The sequence below is a fragment of the Bison bison genome, unplaced genomic scaffold (genome assembly GCF_000754665.1).
Source record: "Bison bison bison isolate TAMUID 2011002044 unplaced genomic scaffold, Bison_UMD1.0 scf7180017864383, whole genome shotgun sequence".
NCBI lineage: Eukaryota > Metazoa > Chordata > Mammalia > Artiodactyla > Bovidae > Bison > Bison bison.
In genome coordinates this window covers 5766822-5783539 of record NW_011494955.1, presented here as the reverse complement: position 1 = coordinate 5783539, position 16718 = coordinate 5766822, and the positions used below count along the sequence as shown (strand labels likewise).

The 16718-nt window shown below is 54.2% G+C and overlaps 1 protein-coding gene across 1 annotated transcript; it reads right to left on the bottom strand.

Moving 5' to 3' along the window:
- Positions 1–1611: 1611 nt before the first annotated feature.
- ATG101 (autophagy related 101) lies at positions 1612–7418 on the bottom strand. Its single transcript, XM_010857866.1, has 3 exons — positions 6983–7418; positions 3830–4157; positions 1612–2321 (listed from the first exon to the last, which is right to left on the bottom strand). Exons 2-3 carry the CDS (start codon positions 4079–4081, stop codon positions 1917–1919), a joined length of 657 nt encoding a protein of 218 aa, XP_010856168.1. The 5' UTR covers positions 4082–4157; positions 6983–7418; the 3' UTR covers positions 1612–1916.
- Positions 7419–16718: the final 9300 nt, after the last annotated feature.

The window sequence follows — 16718 nt, the reverse complement described above, 5'->3', positions numbered from 1 at the left end:
GGTCCCAGGTGTGATGGAGGGGAGGAGGAATTTAAGGCCTGCCCCCATTCCTCTGCTCAGGCCTGAGGTCAAGGAGAGTTACAGATCAAGAGGAAAGATCTGAGTCACCAGGGCTCCTGTCCTGACCTTGAATAAACCAGTCCCCTACCCCTAGGAAGTCACAGTGCCAAAGTGGATAGAGATGCTATTGAACTGCCCACTAAAGGGAGCCTGCTGCCAACTGGGTGTTCCACATCCAAGCCAGGGTGAAAGTCTGGAGCAGAGCCTGGCTGCAGAAAAGCATGAAGTCTGGGGAAGCTGGGATGGAGGAAAGACCCTCCTGCCCAGGTCTCCTGAGAACTCCTGTAGCAACCCTGAGCTCTATTTAAAACAAAGTCACTGTTAGTGAACAGCTGAATCAGCCAACTCCTCAGAGGAAATGAGCTGGTCTAAGGGATGGGGGAGCCTGGTGGGCTGCCGTCTATGGGGTTGCACAGAGTCGGACACGACTGAAGCGACTTAGCAGCAGTAGCAGCAGCAAGGAGAAAAAGGCCACCCAGACTGCAGCAAGCCAGGTAGGATCACATCTCATTAAGGACTTGCTGACAATGGGCCTTCCCCATCTCCAAACCCCTGAGAACCTCCTGAGTTCTCCAATTCACCAGGGCCCCAGAGGCCAAGGGTATGACATCACAAAACTCCTCATGAAATAACACATGGCCAAAAAGTGGCCTGAAATGAGAGAAATGTGCAAACACTTCCTGGCCATCCTGGCACCTATCTGCTCCAGGACCATGGACAAGACCCCAGACCCTGGCCATTTCTCCTTTAGCACTGCTGCTTGCTTACACACTGTTCATTTAGTTTGGTTAGAGCTTGCCCCCGTGTAACAAAAAGCATTGTAAAATATGGAAGAATAAATCAATGAAAAGCACACTGATCTTGACAATGTTTCCCTAGAAATGGATGTGAGATACCAAAGTGAAACTGTTGGTTGCTCTGTCATGTCTGACTCTTTTCGACTCCATGGACTGTAGCCCACCAGGCTCCTCCGTCCATGGACTTCTCCAGGCAAGAATGCTGGAATGGGTTGCCATTCCTTCTCCAGGGGATCTTCCCAACCCAGGGATTGAACCCAGGTCTCCTGCTGATTTTTTACTGTCTGAGCCACCACAGAAGCCCATGTCAGCCCAAACCAGAAGTGTCACGGGACACCAGTCTCAAGGTGGCCAATCTCTCTCCAGAGGGAGAAGACACCAAGTCAAATGAGCTTTCTGTGCAAGCTGGGGCCTGTGTGTGCTCTATGGAGACAGAGGAGATATTCTTTGGGGTCATCTGATAATATAAACGGCAGGTCATAGCTTCCTTAGGAAGGGAGGAGAAATAGCACAGCCATATCCAAAAGCAGCAGATCCTGATCTGTGTCATCATTTATGGGACTGACCGTGGTCACACCTGCTTATGTGAATGTCCAACAAAGTACAAGATCGATCTTTAATCTATCTTCAGTCCCATCATGCACCCCCATCTTGGAATAATGCCTTCAACATATTCATGTGTTCCTCGAAGTTCTGCCAGAAAGTGCTAAAATGTTTCAGGGCGTAACACCAGTCAAGGGAGAGACAGCTCAACCCAAACTCACATTCTCAGCTTTATTCACCATCCTAGTGATGGGTCCTCTGTACAGTGTAGGAAAGGGGAACCCCGCCCGCCCCGAAACCAGGAGTATGGAGAGACAGTGCAGGCCAGACTTGACCGTCAGTGAAGGTGACAAGGATGACCAGAGACTGGCAACCACACCACGAGGAAGCCAGGGCGGCCCTTCCAAGTCTCATCAAGGACCCGGAGCGGGTTCCAGAGCCCCAGGGGCCTAACAGTACGATCCCCAGAAGCCAAGGTCCGTAAGCCATCAAGGAGCACCGAGGCCCTGGAGAGACCTAGAGGGCCAGGGTGTCTTTGATGAGCCTGCGCATGGTGGTGGTGACGGAGGAGCCCAGGGCATCGGTGATCTGGAAGGAAATCTTATAGAGGTAGGGCTGCACGTCCCGCAAGCCCGTGTCAAACACGTTGTCGACCTCTGACTGCGTGGGCATCTTGGGCAGGTACTCGTGCCGGTTCATCACCTCCACGATGTTGATGATCTTCTCGCAGAGCTTCTCCCCCACCTTCTCCCGGCAGATCTGCCGCTCCTGCTCCGTGGCCAGGGCCACCACATGCACCTTGACCGTCCACACTTCCCAGGGGATGCACTCGTCGGAGAACGGCCAGCGAGACTTCTTCTTCTGGTAGAACTCCAGGGACATCTGCCCCAGCCCGTCGCCCCCGGAGTTGCGCAGAGCATCCTGGGGAAGGAGGAGCAAGAGTGAGCAGGCCGAGGCCTCCACTGGGTTCTCACCTGCGAGGGCCAGCTTCCTATGCCCCAGAGAATCGCTCTCTTTATCAGACCTCCAGGGAGGGCAGGGAACGAGACCCAGACAGTAAAGGATTTGTGTAAAGTGACACAAATGGCTCCTCTTAAGCAGAATCCTCCTTCATTCCCTCGAAGACAACCTAAACTCAGTTTCTCAAGAAAAGCCCGGTGATCCTTGAATAGAGAGACAGAAGCGAATGGGGCCACCTGGTCTAATAAATCTGCCTGTCCCCCCATGGGGTGCGATGACCCACTCTTCCTCCCAGTGTAGCCAAGACCCCAAAGCCCCTTTCTACCTTTCTCTCTGAGTTAGGGTCAACCCAAAGATAAGGATGCCTCCCTCAACTCCTTAACAGCTCATCAGGAAGTTAGTCTCTCGTTTATTGACAAACCAAGCTCCCATTCCCTCTGCTGACAGTAACAACAGCTACCGCTTCTACAGTGTCTCCTGTGTGACGGCTCTCCAGCACTTGACATATTTGACTCCCTTAATCCTCGTGGTGCATACACCCTATGAGATGGGTACAGCTTTCATTCCAAATTTACATATAGTGAAACTGCAGTCCAGAGGAGCAGAGTCACTTGCCAAGATCACACACTTGTGGGTGGTAGAGTCCATGCCCTTAAGAGTCCACTGTGTTTCGTGTGCCTCTCATAGGCATCTGGAGGACAGGAGTCTGAACACCACTGCCTCCCCCGAAGGGGGACAGAGAAACTCATGAATGTGCCCTTTCTAGGCTTGGAGCGATGGGAGGGTGGGGAGCACCCTGTGGCTGGTAGAGTCTACCCCCTATGAGGATCACACGTGTATGGAATGGAAGCCAGACAGACAACCCTCCTCCTCCAATCTCAGGAAGGGCACCTTAAGAGAAATTCCCTCGGTTACTTTAAATTGTAAAAATATGCACTCGCTGAAAGAGTGAAACCCTGCAACCCTGAATGAAGACAGAATTAAAAATCACACCTCCATTCCCACCCCGAGATGACCAACGTGAGCAGCCTGGTGTGTCCCTTCCACCTTTCTCCTAGCCCCTACAGGCCCACACAGACACCTGCCATACCGCCCACAGGACCCTTCTCTGGGACAGCCACTGCCTGAGCCCAGCAGCCCTCCCTCTCAGGGAATCTCATATGAGAAAGGCCCGAAGCAGAAGCAGAGAGGTGTCAGTAGAGAGGCCAAGAGTGCAGAGGCGATGCTCAGCCAAGGGTCCTGGGCCGCCAGTGCTCCAAGGGCTTCCGGCTCTCCTTGCTGGTATTTTCACAAGGCCCCCTCATCTACCCCCCTACCAAGCACTCCCCACCCAGAAGGAGCTCTGAACACGCCTGTTCCTGAGAACCTGAAAGAACCTGAAATGCACACCTAGGAAGGGTGAGCTGGTCCAACAGCAAGGAGGTGACGACACTCAGCAGCCACCTGCTGCCCACTGCACCCCACCTTACCCTGAACTCCCCGACGACCTTTCGCAGAGCGCGGTCCAGCTCCTCCGAGGAGACACGCACATAGGTGAAGTCGATGAAGTCGCAGTCCACGTCCTGGGTGCCCACGGTGCCGATGGAGTAGGTGCCCTCCTTCTTGTAGTGGAACTTGCCGGTGCTGCGGTGCAGGAGCACCGTGTGCAGCACGGCCAGCATGGCCTCCTCCACCTGCCGCCCCTCAACCGACACCTCCAGCACCTCCGATCGACAGTTCATCTTGCAGTCGGTGGCCCACGCTGAGGTCAGGGACCAGAGGAAAGACGGTGGAGCTTCACCCCACCCAGGGGCCACCCTGCAAGAGGAGCCAGGTCAGAATGTGGACACATTCTGCTGATTGGCGTGTCACCTGTTCACATCCTTCGGGGCCCAGCCCTGTCCCCTGCCATCACGGCCCTTCTCTGCTCTGTAGCCGCACGTGCTGGCAGAGGACCACAGACTCTTGGGATGGGAGACGGGGAGAGCCTCAAAGCTACCAATCCAAACACCCAGCTCCAGCCTGAATTCCGTGACGGCATCCAGTGTGGTTTACAGCACATGCTCACTGTAAACCCCTGCCAGCCCCAGCCCTGGAGAAGCTGCCAGGATGGAGGACAGACAGGCAGGGAAACTTCACCAGAGTAGTGAGACGCCATGATGGGAGTGAGAAGAAAAGGAAGACTGGAATCTGATCTCCTGGGACCCTGAATGACCAGGCATCTGGACTCTGTCCCGAGGGCGGTGAAGAGTCCACGCATCACTGTCCAACACTGAATCTGCGCATCAGAAAGTTAGCTCCAGCCAACAGATGAAGAATGGCTCGTCACTATTTGAGGGGTCACAGACTGCTCTGAGAAGTCAGTGAAAGCTAAGAAGACTGAACTTGAAAACCTGACTGACACATACACACCAAATCTCACAGACTGCGGTAAAAACTTGCCAATTTAAGGGACTCTCCTGGTGGTCCAGTGGCTAAGACTCTGAGCCCCCAGTGCAGGGGGTCCGGGTTCGATCCCTGGTCAAGGAACTAGATTCCACATGCCCCAGCAAAGATCGAAGAACCTGCATGCCACAACCAAGACCCGGTGCAGCCAAATAAATAAACATCAAAAAAAAAAGCTTGTCAATTTAAGGCAGAAAGGGTTGGGCAAGGAGTCCAGTTAGAGGCCACCACAGTCGTGCCATTTCCAGACAGTGCAATGGGATGCGGCAGCGTGATGTGCAGAGTGTGGGGTTTCCACATCCAATGGTCCAGGGTCCGAATCCCAGGTCTCCAGTAACTTGCTCTCTGACCTTAAGCCAATCACTCAACCTCTGAGTCTACTTTCTTATCTGTAAATACGGAATAAAATAACACATGTAAAACACAGCAGGCTGGTGGTTAAGAGCAGGGACTCTAAAGCCAGACTGCCTGGGCTGGAACCCCAGCTGTCTCATCAGCTCACTGTGTGATCAAGGGCATGTTGCCTCACCCCTAAGTGCCTCAGGTTCCCCAATCCATAAAAAAAGGATATTCACAATAGCTACCTTGAAGGTGTCCTCTCCAGAATAGGGTGAGTGAGCATCTGTGAAGCACTTGAAGCAGTTCCTGGCAAGCACTAAACACTCAGTATGACCTGCTCTAATTACTACGTTATTATTGCTGAGAGATGACGAAAGGCTAGGACAGGACTGGTGGAGGGCATGGGAAGGGAAGAACAGACTTGAGGACCAGAACTTCATCAGTAACTGAATATGAGCTGAGAAGGAGAGGGAACAGTCAACTTTCTTAGCTGAGAAGGTACAGCTTACACACCTCCCCTGACAGGGAATTCACCACCTCTCCCAGCAGGTCATTCCAGTCTTTTCAAAGTTCTACTCAGAGACTCCCTCTATGGAAGGACTTTGTCTCTTAGTGCTTTAAACTGCTAATCTTAATTCTGATATCAAGAGTCACACACAGAATAAGTCCCACCCCTTTCCCACAAAGGAGCCTTTCAGATATTCAAAGGCAACTCTGCCATCACCCCCTTACTCCTTCTACAGGTTAAAGGTCTCCAGTCCCCATAAACATTCCAGCTTCACATCACATCTTAATTCCTCAGGGTCGGGCAACTCTCTTCAAAGTGTACTGGTTTGTCTCTTTGCCCCTGAAGTCAGGGAGGCAGTCCACAGACCACTCGGAGATCAAGCTGGCTCTGCCTCTCACTGGCAATCAGCCCAAGACTACCTGCTGCTACTGCTGCTGCTAAGTCACTTCAGTCGTGTCCGACTCTGTGCGACCCCATAGACGGCAGCCCACCAGGTCCCACCGTCCCTGGGATTCTCTAGGCAAGAATACTGGAGTGGGTTGCCATTTCCTCCTCCAATGCATGAAAGTGTAAAGTGAAAGTGAAGTCACCCAGTCGTGTCCGACTCTTAGCGACCCCATGGACTGCAGCCTACCGGGCTCCTCCATCCATGGGATTTTCCAGGCAAGAGTACTGGAGTGGGTTGCCATTGCCTTCTCCGAAGACTACCTGTATCTTATCTTTTCACAGGTGTTAATCTTGTCTGGTCTCTCCTACTAGCAGACGATTCCTTAATGGCAGGGGCTGTATCCTATTCATCAGTGGAATCTCAGTATACCTGGTTCCGAGTACACAGCAACTGCTCAATTCATCCTGAAAGGACTGCTGGACTGATTTATCCCATATATACTCTTAGGATGAGCAGGGCTTCTTGCTCATTTCTGCCCTCTAGTCTAATTCCATCCAGCAGTTTCCCATCGGAAAACTCCCAGCTCTGGTCCAACTCTCTTTTCTTCCACAAACCCCTTCTGGTATCCCCCACAAACTGTCAAATAGGCCACCCCTCTTTTCACTTTTGCCCCAAATCCAGGTTCTTCCCTCATTCTCAGTGCTATTCAAGATTCCACTTCTTCAGGAAGTCAACACGAACCAACCCCAGCCTCCTTCCCAACGCGGCCACCTTTGCTCTGCGATGGGCTTGTCTGCTCCCTCACCCTCGACCCCCCGTGAGCAGGGGACTTTGCCAGGGCAGTGCCTGGGAAGTCTCGTCGCTTCGGTTCCCCCAAGGCCCAGGTCTGCAGAGTACCGGGGCAGACGCTGATCGATGCCTCCTCTGGGTCAGGCCGGAGCACAGGGTTTCCCCCAGCCTCACCTTACGCGGAGAGGCTGGCACGCGGGTCACTCAGGATGGATCTTGCCCTTTCTCCTCCTCACGCACAGGTACGTACGTCCTCCGCAGGTACGATCTCCGCAGGTACGCCGAAACCTCCCCGCGCGCCACGAGCCGCAAGAGACAGGCTGAACGCAAAAACACAAAGTTATTCGGCTCCGCATCGAGAGACCCTGTCGGACGCAGGAAGGACTTCCCGTCCGGGTTAAGTTTCTCCCGCCGCCAATGCCGGCGAACCTCCACGGTCCAGGGACGCGGGAGGAGCGGAGCCCCGCGCCCAGCCTGGCCAGGCCCGGGAGTTCGAGGCGCGCCCGCGCTCGCACAGAACAAGGGCCACACGGCTAGAACTGTCTCCCACCTCCCAGAATCCCCGTCTGGGACCCGCGGGGCAAGAAACGGCCCTCCCCGAGGAGACCAGATCACCTCGGCAAGAGGCGGTGCCGGCGCCGGAAAGGCCCGCCCCTGCGAGCCCGGCCGGTCCCACCTGCTCCATCGGCCTCCGGCGGGGGCGCGAGCACAGCTGGCCGAGCCCTGACACCAGTGCAGCTGCCCGGACCGTTCCACTTCCACACCGGCGGACGAAGACCACCGCATGGTGCTCTATATTTTGAATATTGCTTTCTTCTGGATTATGTCTCGGATTTTAAGATTTGATGGTAAGAAGTATCCCCCTCGTTTGGACGAGTCCATTTAACCCCACCACCGAGGATGTTGTTGTGTTTCGGCTGGAACAACTCACTTCCGCCATAGAGATGAGAGGGAAGGAGGGACCTGACGAGCTCTGTGCTGCCTCCCTAGACGGAGAGGAGTCATCGGCAGAGGCCACCCCTGGGACCGAGACGTGGTCCCCAATTCTGGTCTCAGAGGACTGGAAGAGGTACCAATCCCCTAAGATGAGGGACATGGCATTTGGAGAGGTGCCCTGGAGATGAACTCGGGCCAGTGTTCTGAGTGGGAAAACTTTAGTTGGTTCAATGTGCATAATGGAAGATACCAGGCAAAGGGGGCTTAACCTTACTCGGTTATCTTCACACAGGAGCACTTCTTGGTGCTCTGCCATGACCAGTCTGGTGACTGTTCTTGTAAAGCTTGTAATTCTGCCATTGCCTCTGTATGGGCCTCTTGATGTCATTCATCCTTTCTGATTTCCTCCTTTATAAACGGGGCCTGGGGAAGGAGAAAGTAGCCGGCCTGACAGGCCAACATCCTCCTCTAGAGCCTGGACTTAACCGGAAGGGAATCAGGATGAACTACTGAGAGGGGAGGATCTGTAAGAAGGCAAAGGAGGGACAAACAGGGCAATTAGAACCAGCCCTGGGGAGGGGGAAGAAAGAGCCTAGGGACTTCTCTGGTGGTCCAGTGGTAGAGACTCCGCTCTTCTGCTGCAGGGGACGCTGATTCGATCCCTGGTCAGGGAACTAAGATCCCATATGCTATGCGGCATGGCCAGGAAAATAGAAAAACAGCCTAACTTCCACCGACTGCCGGAGACTGTGGGGAGTGACTGGAGGCACTCTGTGCCCTGACACACTCATCTCAGGAGCTTTCACTGCCACTGTCCTGACATCACCATCGTCAGAATTACCTGTCACTGAGCTTTACAAGGAGAAGGCAATGGCACCCCACTCCAGTACTCTTGCCTGGAAAATCCCATGGACGGAGGAGCCTGGTAGGCTGCAGTCCATGGGGTCACTAAGAGTCGGACACGACTGGGTGACTTCACTTTCACTTTTCACGTTCATGCGTTGGAGAAGGACATGGCAACCCATTCCAGTGTTCTTGCCTGGAGAATCCCAGGGACGGGGAAGCCTGGTGAGCTGCCGTCTATGGGGTCGCACAGAGTTGGACACGACTGAAGCAACTTAGCAGCAGCAGAGCTTTACAAGGCACCACACTAGCACTTCACATGCACTAGTGTGTTGATTTCTCCAACTGCCTTGGAAATTAAGTACAATTTCTCCCCAGTTTACAGATAATGAAACTGAGGCCCAGTGATACAGAGTGACAAGCTATGATGGGATATTTTATGCATCAACTTGACTGTGCCACAGAGTGCCCAGACATCTGGTCAAATATTATTCTGAGTGTGTCCATGAGGGTGTTTTTGGAAGAAAAACATTTGAATCACAGACAGTGTGGCTTCCCTGGTGGCTCAGTGGTAAAAAATCTGCCTACCAATGCAGGAGATGCAAGAGGCATGGGTTCAGTTCCTGGGTGGAGAAGATCCCCTAGAGAAGGAAATGACAACCCGCTCCAGGATTCTTGCCTGGGAAATCTCGTGGACAGAGGAGCCTAGCAGACTATAATCCATGGGGTCACAAAAGAGTTGGACACAACTTAGGGACCAAACAACAACAAAGCAGATTGCCTTCCCTACTGAGGGTAATAGTGTTAGCAGCTCGGTCGTGTCTGACTCTTTGCGACCCCATGGACTGTGGCCCACCAGGCTCCTCTGTCTGTGGAATTCTCCAGGCAAGAATACTGGAGTGGGTTGCCATTTCTTTCTCCAGGGAATCTTCCTGACCCAGGGATTGAACCTGGGTTTCCCGCATTGCAGGCAGATTCTTTACAGTCGGAGCCACCAGGGAAGACTTTACAGTCGGAGCCACCAGGGAAGACTCTATGTGTGGATGGGCCCCAACCAGTCAGTTGAAGCCCTGAATGGAATAAAACGTTCTCACCCTCCCTGATTACTTTCAAGTTGGGACATCAGGTTTTTTTCCCCCTACCTTCAGATTTGAACCAAACTATCAGCTCCTCTTGGGCCTCGAGCCTGCCAACATTCAGAATCACACCATCAGCTCTCCTGGATCTCCAGCTTGCTGACTGCAAATCTTGGGACCTGTCAGCTTCCATAATCACATGAGCCAATTCCTCATAATAAATCTCTTTCTGTATATACACATCCTATTGGTTCTGTTTCTCTGGAGAATCCTGACTAATACATTTGCCAAGGCCACACAGCTACTCTTTCCTCATTCTGCCAGTCTTTTTTTTTTTTTCTTTTTCTTTTTATCTTTTGGCTATGTCACACAGCATGTGGGATCTTAGTTCCCGACCAGAGATTGAACCTGTGCCCCCTACACTGGAAGTGTGGAGTCCTAACTACTGAACCACCAGAGAAGCCCCCTGCCTGTCTTTTTTCCCACTCTCCTCCCTCCACACCTCACCCCGTCCGTCCCTGGAGCCTTTCCTGCCTGAGGATGAGGTTGAGACATCTCACCTCTCCTGTCTCAGGCCCAGATCCTGGCCAATCCTTGCCTCCTCATACTTCCCTGAATCCTTAAAGGGCTATTCTTACTGTAACTCTGATCCTGAGTCCTACACCCATCTGGGTGGTCCTGTCAGGAACATGGGGGGTGGGGTCTCAGCCCCTCAAAATGAGGGTGTGTGGAATGAATTCTCCCATCCTCTGCCAGCACTCCTGCTGACCCAGATGGAATCATGCAATCATGCTGCACCTGTGAAACTTTCCCCATGCCAGGCCTGTGTGCTGCCTACCAAGGGGGACGAGTTGCAATCCTGGCCCTCCGGGAAGGCCTCAGAGTCTCACAGAGGAGATGGACCAGGAGTTGCACCTGGGTGGGAAGACACAGCAAAGGGTATGAAAAAATGACAGCAGGTTCTGCAGGGGCCAGAGGGGGCCAGAATTGAAGCCACTGCTGTAATCCCAGAAAGATGCCTGTGGCCTGGAATAGAAAGTGACACAGTCAGAGTGAAAAGGAGTCCCAGGCCCTGCTCTCAGCAAGCTGGGAGGTGACTGGGCACCAGCAGAAAACCAGGACAACAGCAACCAGAGGAGATGGACAAGAAGGGGGGTTGGCAATTCCGGGAAGAAGTGGGGCCACATGGAATTATGCTGGGGAGGCTTCCTGAAGAAAGAGAAAGAAAAGAGCTAGAGGGAGAGGTCTCAGCGAGGGTGGAAACCGAGCATTCTGAGGCAGGACGGGCCAGCACAGGGGGAGCTGACTTCTCAGTCAGAGTCACGGCCAGCCGGGCAGACAGGCGACTGGCGAAGGCCCTCTGAGGCACGTCTGCGGCGAAAGCTTGCGGAGGGACCTTGAAGGCCAACCCAAGACCTTGGGAGTAGGCAGCTGGCTTCGCAAGGCGACTGTGGCCTCAGATGGCCCCACCCCATCCCAGTGCACCCAGGGGAGAGCTAAGCCCTGAAGCCACCCCCAGCCGCTCCAGAGCTGACCCCCGTGCGTCACAGGGAGTGACTAAAGCCTCAGCAGCAACAATGAGTGGGACTGACGTCAGGCTGGGGGCTCCTGACAGTGGCCAGCTTGGCTGGGCAGCCGGCACCCTGCCTCCCGACCCTCTAGTCCGAGCCAGGACGCGGGGGCGATGAGGACCAGCTGTCCACTTCTGACATCTGCCCCCTGGGATCCTGGGCAGGGGCTACTCCACTTCCCACTCTTTCTGGGCTGTCACTCCCAGCCCCCACCCCTTAAGGCAAAGGAAATGGCTGGGCGGACGAGAGAGTGACAGAGAGCGTGAGAAAGAGGGGCCTCCCAGCCCAGCCTCGTCAGGAGCCTCAAGACCTGGGCAGGGCAGGAGGTGGCACTGGCTGCCCTTTGCCCCGGGATGCGTGGGGCTCTGGCCTTTGGTGTTGGGGAAGACTGGTGTGTCTCTGTCTCGCAGAAGATCTTTGTGTTTATCTCTCTGGCCAACTGGGGTGGGGCTTTGTTTCTGCGTCTGTCCCCCAGAGGGAAGGGGTCAAGCTATCCTTCCTGCAAAGTCTGTGCCTCTGTTCCTCTGGGAGGTGTGTGCATGACTGTTGTTCTTTGGGGCAGAGGATTCTGTGAGACTATCCATGCAAGAAAAGAGGCCTGTTTACCCACCCTTCGTAAGGGAGTGTCTCCATCTACTCCTGGGGGAGCTGCTTTTCTCTCCCAGGTTTCCTGTTGGGCTGTATCTGTCCTCAAGGTACCCCAGTTACCTGGGATAGGTCCAGGTCTTCCGCTTGGGCAACCCTGATGCTAGACTCCCTGGATGGGGGCCCTGTTGCTCTGCTGTGCCTGGATGAGGGCAGCAACAGTCAGCACCCGCCTGCCTAGCTCGCAGCTGGGCACTGCTCCCTGCTAACGCAGCATGTACCAAGAAGGGCCCCCCCCCCCGCACTCCCCTCCCAGCCCAGCTGCCACCCCCAGCCCTCACAGCCGTGCCGGCATGATTTATGGTCCTGAGCCAGCACCTGTGTGAGACCTTGAGGAGACCTCAAGTGGCCCCCCCCTGGTCTGGCAGGGTCAGGGCCCAGCAGGAAACAAAGGGGAGCAGGGGTGGTGGGCAGGATGGTCAGAACATGGGCCTAGGGGTGGGGGGCAGGAGACAGATGCCAAGGCCCCAGGGCCTTCAGGCAGCTCTGAGTCCAGCTGGGGACCCTGAAATGTGCCCCCTGCCCTCAGAATGTTCCCAGCTGTGTGGCAAAGGAGATATTGAGGGGGTGGAAAGGGGTTTCTTCAGTCTTGTGCTCCTTCCTGCCCTTCCCACAGCAGACTGGAAGCTTCCAAGTCCCACTGGACGGCCTAGGCCTTACCCAACAGCCCCCAGCCTGGGACCAGGGCAGGGCTGGCAGCGGCCTGAGCCTGAAGCAGGGAGGAGAAGAGGTTTGGGGCTCCAGGTAACACAGAGCAGCTGCTGGCTGAGCTGTAGGGCTTTAAGACCGGGCCTGGACAGGGCTGCAAGCAGATGGACAGAGGCTCACCCCTTTAGCCTCATGTTCTGAGAAGGCCCAGCAGCCCTGGGGTCACTGCTAAAGTCAGGGGCTTAGTGAAGCTGGGGCTCATCTAGATTTAAGCTAAAACACCCTGGGAATCCCCAGGCCCAGCTCTTACCTGAGGCAACCCAGCACTGCCCTCAACCAGAACAGGCCCAACATAGTTCCTCATTAGCCATGGAAGGACATCACTAGACCTGCAGACTGTCCCCAGCTGCCTACCTCTGAGAAATTCTCATACGATTCTCTCCGCAGCCACAGGGCCATCTACCATCCAGCCCAGCGCCCTGGACATTCAGAGCAACCGTGAGGTACCCTACAGCTCAAGTACCAAGTGGTTGCCTGTGAGGGTCAGAAGCTTCTGTGCCTCCTTGAGGCCGAGCCTCGTCACCTCCCTCCATAACCACGGCAGCTTCTTCCATCCCAGGCCCTAGTGAAGGGCTGTCTCCCCCTACTCACTCAGACCTTAGACCTCAGAACCTTAGCCCCTTCACTGTGGCACCTCCGGACTGGGGGCCTCTGGGCTCGGGGCCCAGCGTGGGTGAGGCTGGGGACAGAGGGAGGCAGGCTTCCTGGGTCTCCTGTGAGGACAAACAGAAAGCTTTGAGGCCTCGGAAAATCCCGCCTGGGATTCCAGGCCCTGCCGGCGTCACTGCCTTTTGACTATTGTCCCCAACGGAAATGACCCAGCCCCCAGGCTGCAGGGACAGAGCGGCCATTGTGAGGCCCCACCAGGCTCAATGCCCCCTTGTTCGTCCTCCCAGCCCCTAGCAAGACTCGGAGGCCAGTTCTTCCAGTTGCTAGTTGGAAAGAAAGGGCCTGCCTTCAGGCACCAGGCCTTGGGTGGGGCAGGGCGGGGCTGGAGAAATCAGCCCCCCTACCCTGTACCCCTATCGCCCAAGTCCTGGAAACAGCCACTGTCCATGGTGTTTCTGCAACTCACAAGGCCCTGTACAGGGAGACCTAGTGATTAAGTACAGTAGTTAGACCCACCCAGCTCAGCCACTTAGAAGTCAAGTGACCTTGGGAAAGTCATTTCCTTTTCTCTGAAATGAATTATCTTCTTTGGCAAAAACAATAGCTATTATTTATTGGTGCTTGCTAAATGGCAGGCACTGCTGGAGACAACTTTGTATACATTCACCTTGTAATCATTATAGCAACTTTGTGAAATAGATACTATTTTCCCCACTTATAGATGCTCAAGCTAAAGCTCCAATCTTTTGACCACCGGATATGAAAAGCTAACTCATTGGAAAAGACCTTGATGCTGGGAAAGGTTGAAGGCAAAAGGAGAAGGGGGCAGAGGAGATGGTTAGATAGCATCACGAACTCAATGGACATGAATTTGAGCAAACTCTTGGAAAAGGCAATGACAACCCACTCTAGTACTCTTGCCTGGAGAATCCCATGGATGGAGGAGGCTGGTGGGCTGCAGTCCATGGGGTCACGAAGAGTCGGACACGATTGAACGACTTCACTTTCACTTTTCACTTTCATGCATTGGAGAAGGAAATGGCAACCCACTCCAGTATTCTTGCCTGGAGACTCCCAAGGACGGGGAAGCCTGGTGGGCTGCCGTCTATGGGGTCCCACAGAGTCAGATACGACTGAAGCAACTTAGCAGCAGCTGCAGCAGCAGCAGCAGCTGGGAGATAGGGGAAGACAGAGGAGCCTGGAGTGCTGCAGTCCAGGAGGTCACCAAGAGTCAGACACAAATTAGCGACTGAACGACAACATAGACGAAAACACTGAGAAGTGACTTGCCCCAAATTCCACAGCTAGGAAAAGACTTTTTAGAAAGCCAGGTAGTCCGGTTCTGGAGTCCTTGCTCTCTTCACTTTCCTCTGTTGCAGGCTTTCCTCATAGGGTGGTGTCGAGGACTAGAAATAGCAAATATATGAACTCAGTGGATGATGAAGCAGGTGTGGTAGCTGCTGTCCTCACCGTGGTGCCTAGATACCTGTAGGGACCAAAACTCCACTGCCCTGCCTGCTTCCTGATCTTGGGAAGCATCTTCTCAAGCACCTTTGCTTTCCCCGGGGGCCTGCCGTGTGCTCTACATCTGTCTGTGCCAAAGGGTGACCCAAAGGGAGAGAAACTCAATCCAGCTACAGCTGGTGGGAGATTTCCCAGCAAACTCTGCTCCTAACCAGAGTACTGCCACCAGACTCACCTCCACACGGAACAGACAGGAAACCAAGGCTCAGCGAGGGAGCGGGGCTTCTCAGAAAGCAGCATGGAGTTGGAGCCAGGGCTGAGAAACGAGGCAGATCTCCTGACCACCCCACCCCCTTCCCCTGCCTCACCAGGGCTGTGACAACTCAGGGGCTCTGGCGGGGCAGCCAGGGACATGTGCTTGGATGCTCACACACTGTAGGGGGTGGCGGTCATCATGCACAGGGCCCAGGACTCCCCAGCCTACCCCCACGTGGACCCTTCAGAAGACCTGGGGCTCAGCCATCATCCCAAAACCTGAGTGAGGGCAGGTGGTGGGGGACTCTCTGGGGAACCTGTAGGTGGGGGCTGGAGCACCAGGGAAGGCCCTTGATTCTGTTCTATTGAAGAGCAGAGCCCTATTTTGTCGAGCTTCCATCAGGCAGGGGCTGCCCTCATCCAGCCAGTTCCTAGGGGTTGTGGGCGTGGAGGTTCAGGGGTCCTGGGTCAAGGGTCCTCCTGCACAAAGCACAGGGTAGGGGGCCGGGCCCTGTGTGGCAGCCAGCTACCTTGGACTTTAGTATAGGGTCAGTTCTACATTTGTGTTTCTCCAGAGTGGCTCCCAGACCTCTAGCCTCACAGGCACCTGAGTGCTGGGTGAAAGTTGAGCTCCATGGGCCCCGCCCCTCGTCAAATCCCAGTCTCTGGGGTAGAGCCAAGGAATTTGCATTTTAAGCCAGCTAAGCATCTGATGGGCTTGGGAGTTGGAGAACCTATTTGGGGCATTTGGGCACAAGCAGGGAACTCAGAACAGTCTTCCTGCCAAGAAGGTCAGAGTTACCATAACCTGGGTTCTGCTGCTGGTGCACTAGGCTTGTGGGAGGGATACTCAAAGTGGGGACGGGGAAAGACTTCTACTGAGGAAGGACAGTGGCTACCACCATCCTGGGCTGCCCTGGACCCAGCCCTACACTGAGCACCCCACCCAAACTCCCAGGGGACATGTGAGCTGGGGTTCAGGTTAGGAACTTCCAGACAAAGCTGATGGACGAATTCGCCCCCAGCACAAGCCCCATTCACAAGCCTGGCCTGTTCACCAGAGGCTTTCTCCATGCCAGAAACTAGTCTGAGTGCTTTGCCTAACAACCCCGTGAAGCAGGTGTCGTTACTTTCACCTTTTATAAATGAGTAAACTGAGGCCTGTTAGCCAAGTTGGTAACATGCAAGATTTATGGGAGCTAGGGACTTACTTCGCTGGTGGTGCAGTGGTTAGGACTCTGCACTTCCACTACAGGTGGTGTGGATTCGATTCCTGGTTGGGGAACTAAGCTCCCATATGCCACCTGGCATGGATTGCCCAAAAATAAATAAAGACTTACAGGAGCCACCTGTGTCTCTATTATGCCATTTTGGGGGTGGGTGGTATGGGTAGAGGGTGCCAGAGATAAGATCTCAGCTTCAGCTACATGTCTATTTTTTATTCAATATATTAAATATATTAATCAGAAAAGTCACATACTATAAATCCAGGAAAATACACAAATATAAATGTCAGAATCTGTCATTTGTCTTCCTCCTAGAGTGAGTCTATGTACACGTGGAAGGAGGGCAGGAAGAGAGCAAGTAGGAGGCGGCTGCTGGGGGCCCATTCCTCCCTCCCAACCCCACTCCCACCTCAACCTCTTCCTTCCTGTATTTACAGCAGCATTCGGCTTATTTACAGCATGGCGGTGTGTGTGTGTTAAAAACGGTTTATCTTACAAAAACATGACGACTAGGGCTGGGCTGGGGGGGTAAGACAAATAGTAAGGGTCACCCCTGTGAATGCATCCCTCTCCCCCA

What these genes read in the sequence shown, in the direction of transcription:
- ATG101 (XM_010857866.1), bottom strand. Translation starts at nt 4,081, where the DNA reads ATGAACTGTCGATCGGAGGTGCTGGAGGTGTCGGTTGAGGGGCGGCAG. An exon ending in AGGTCGTCGGGGAGTTCAGG is followed by an intron (nt 2,322 to 3,829) that starts GTAAGGTGGGGT and finishes CTCCTTCCCCAG; the next exon opens with GATGCTCTGCGCAACTCCGG.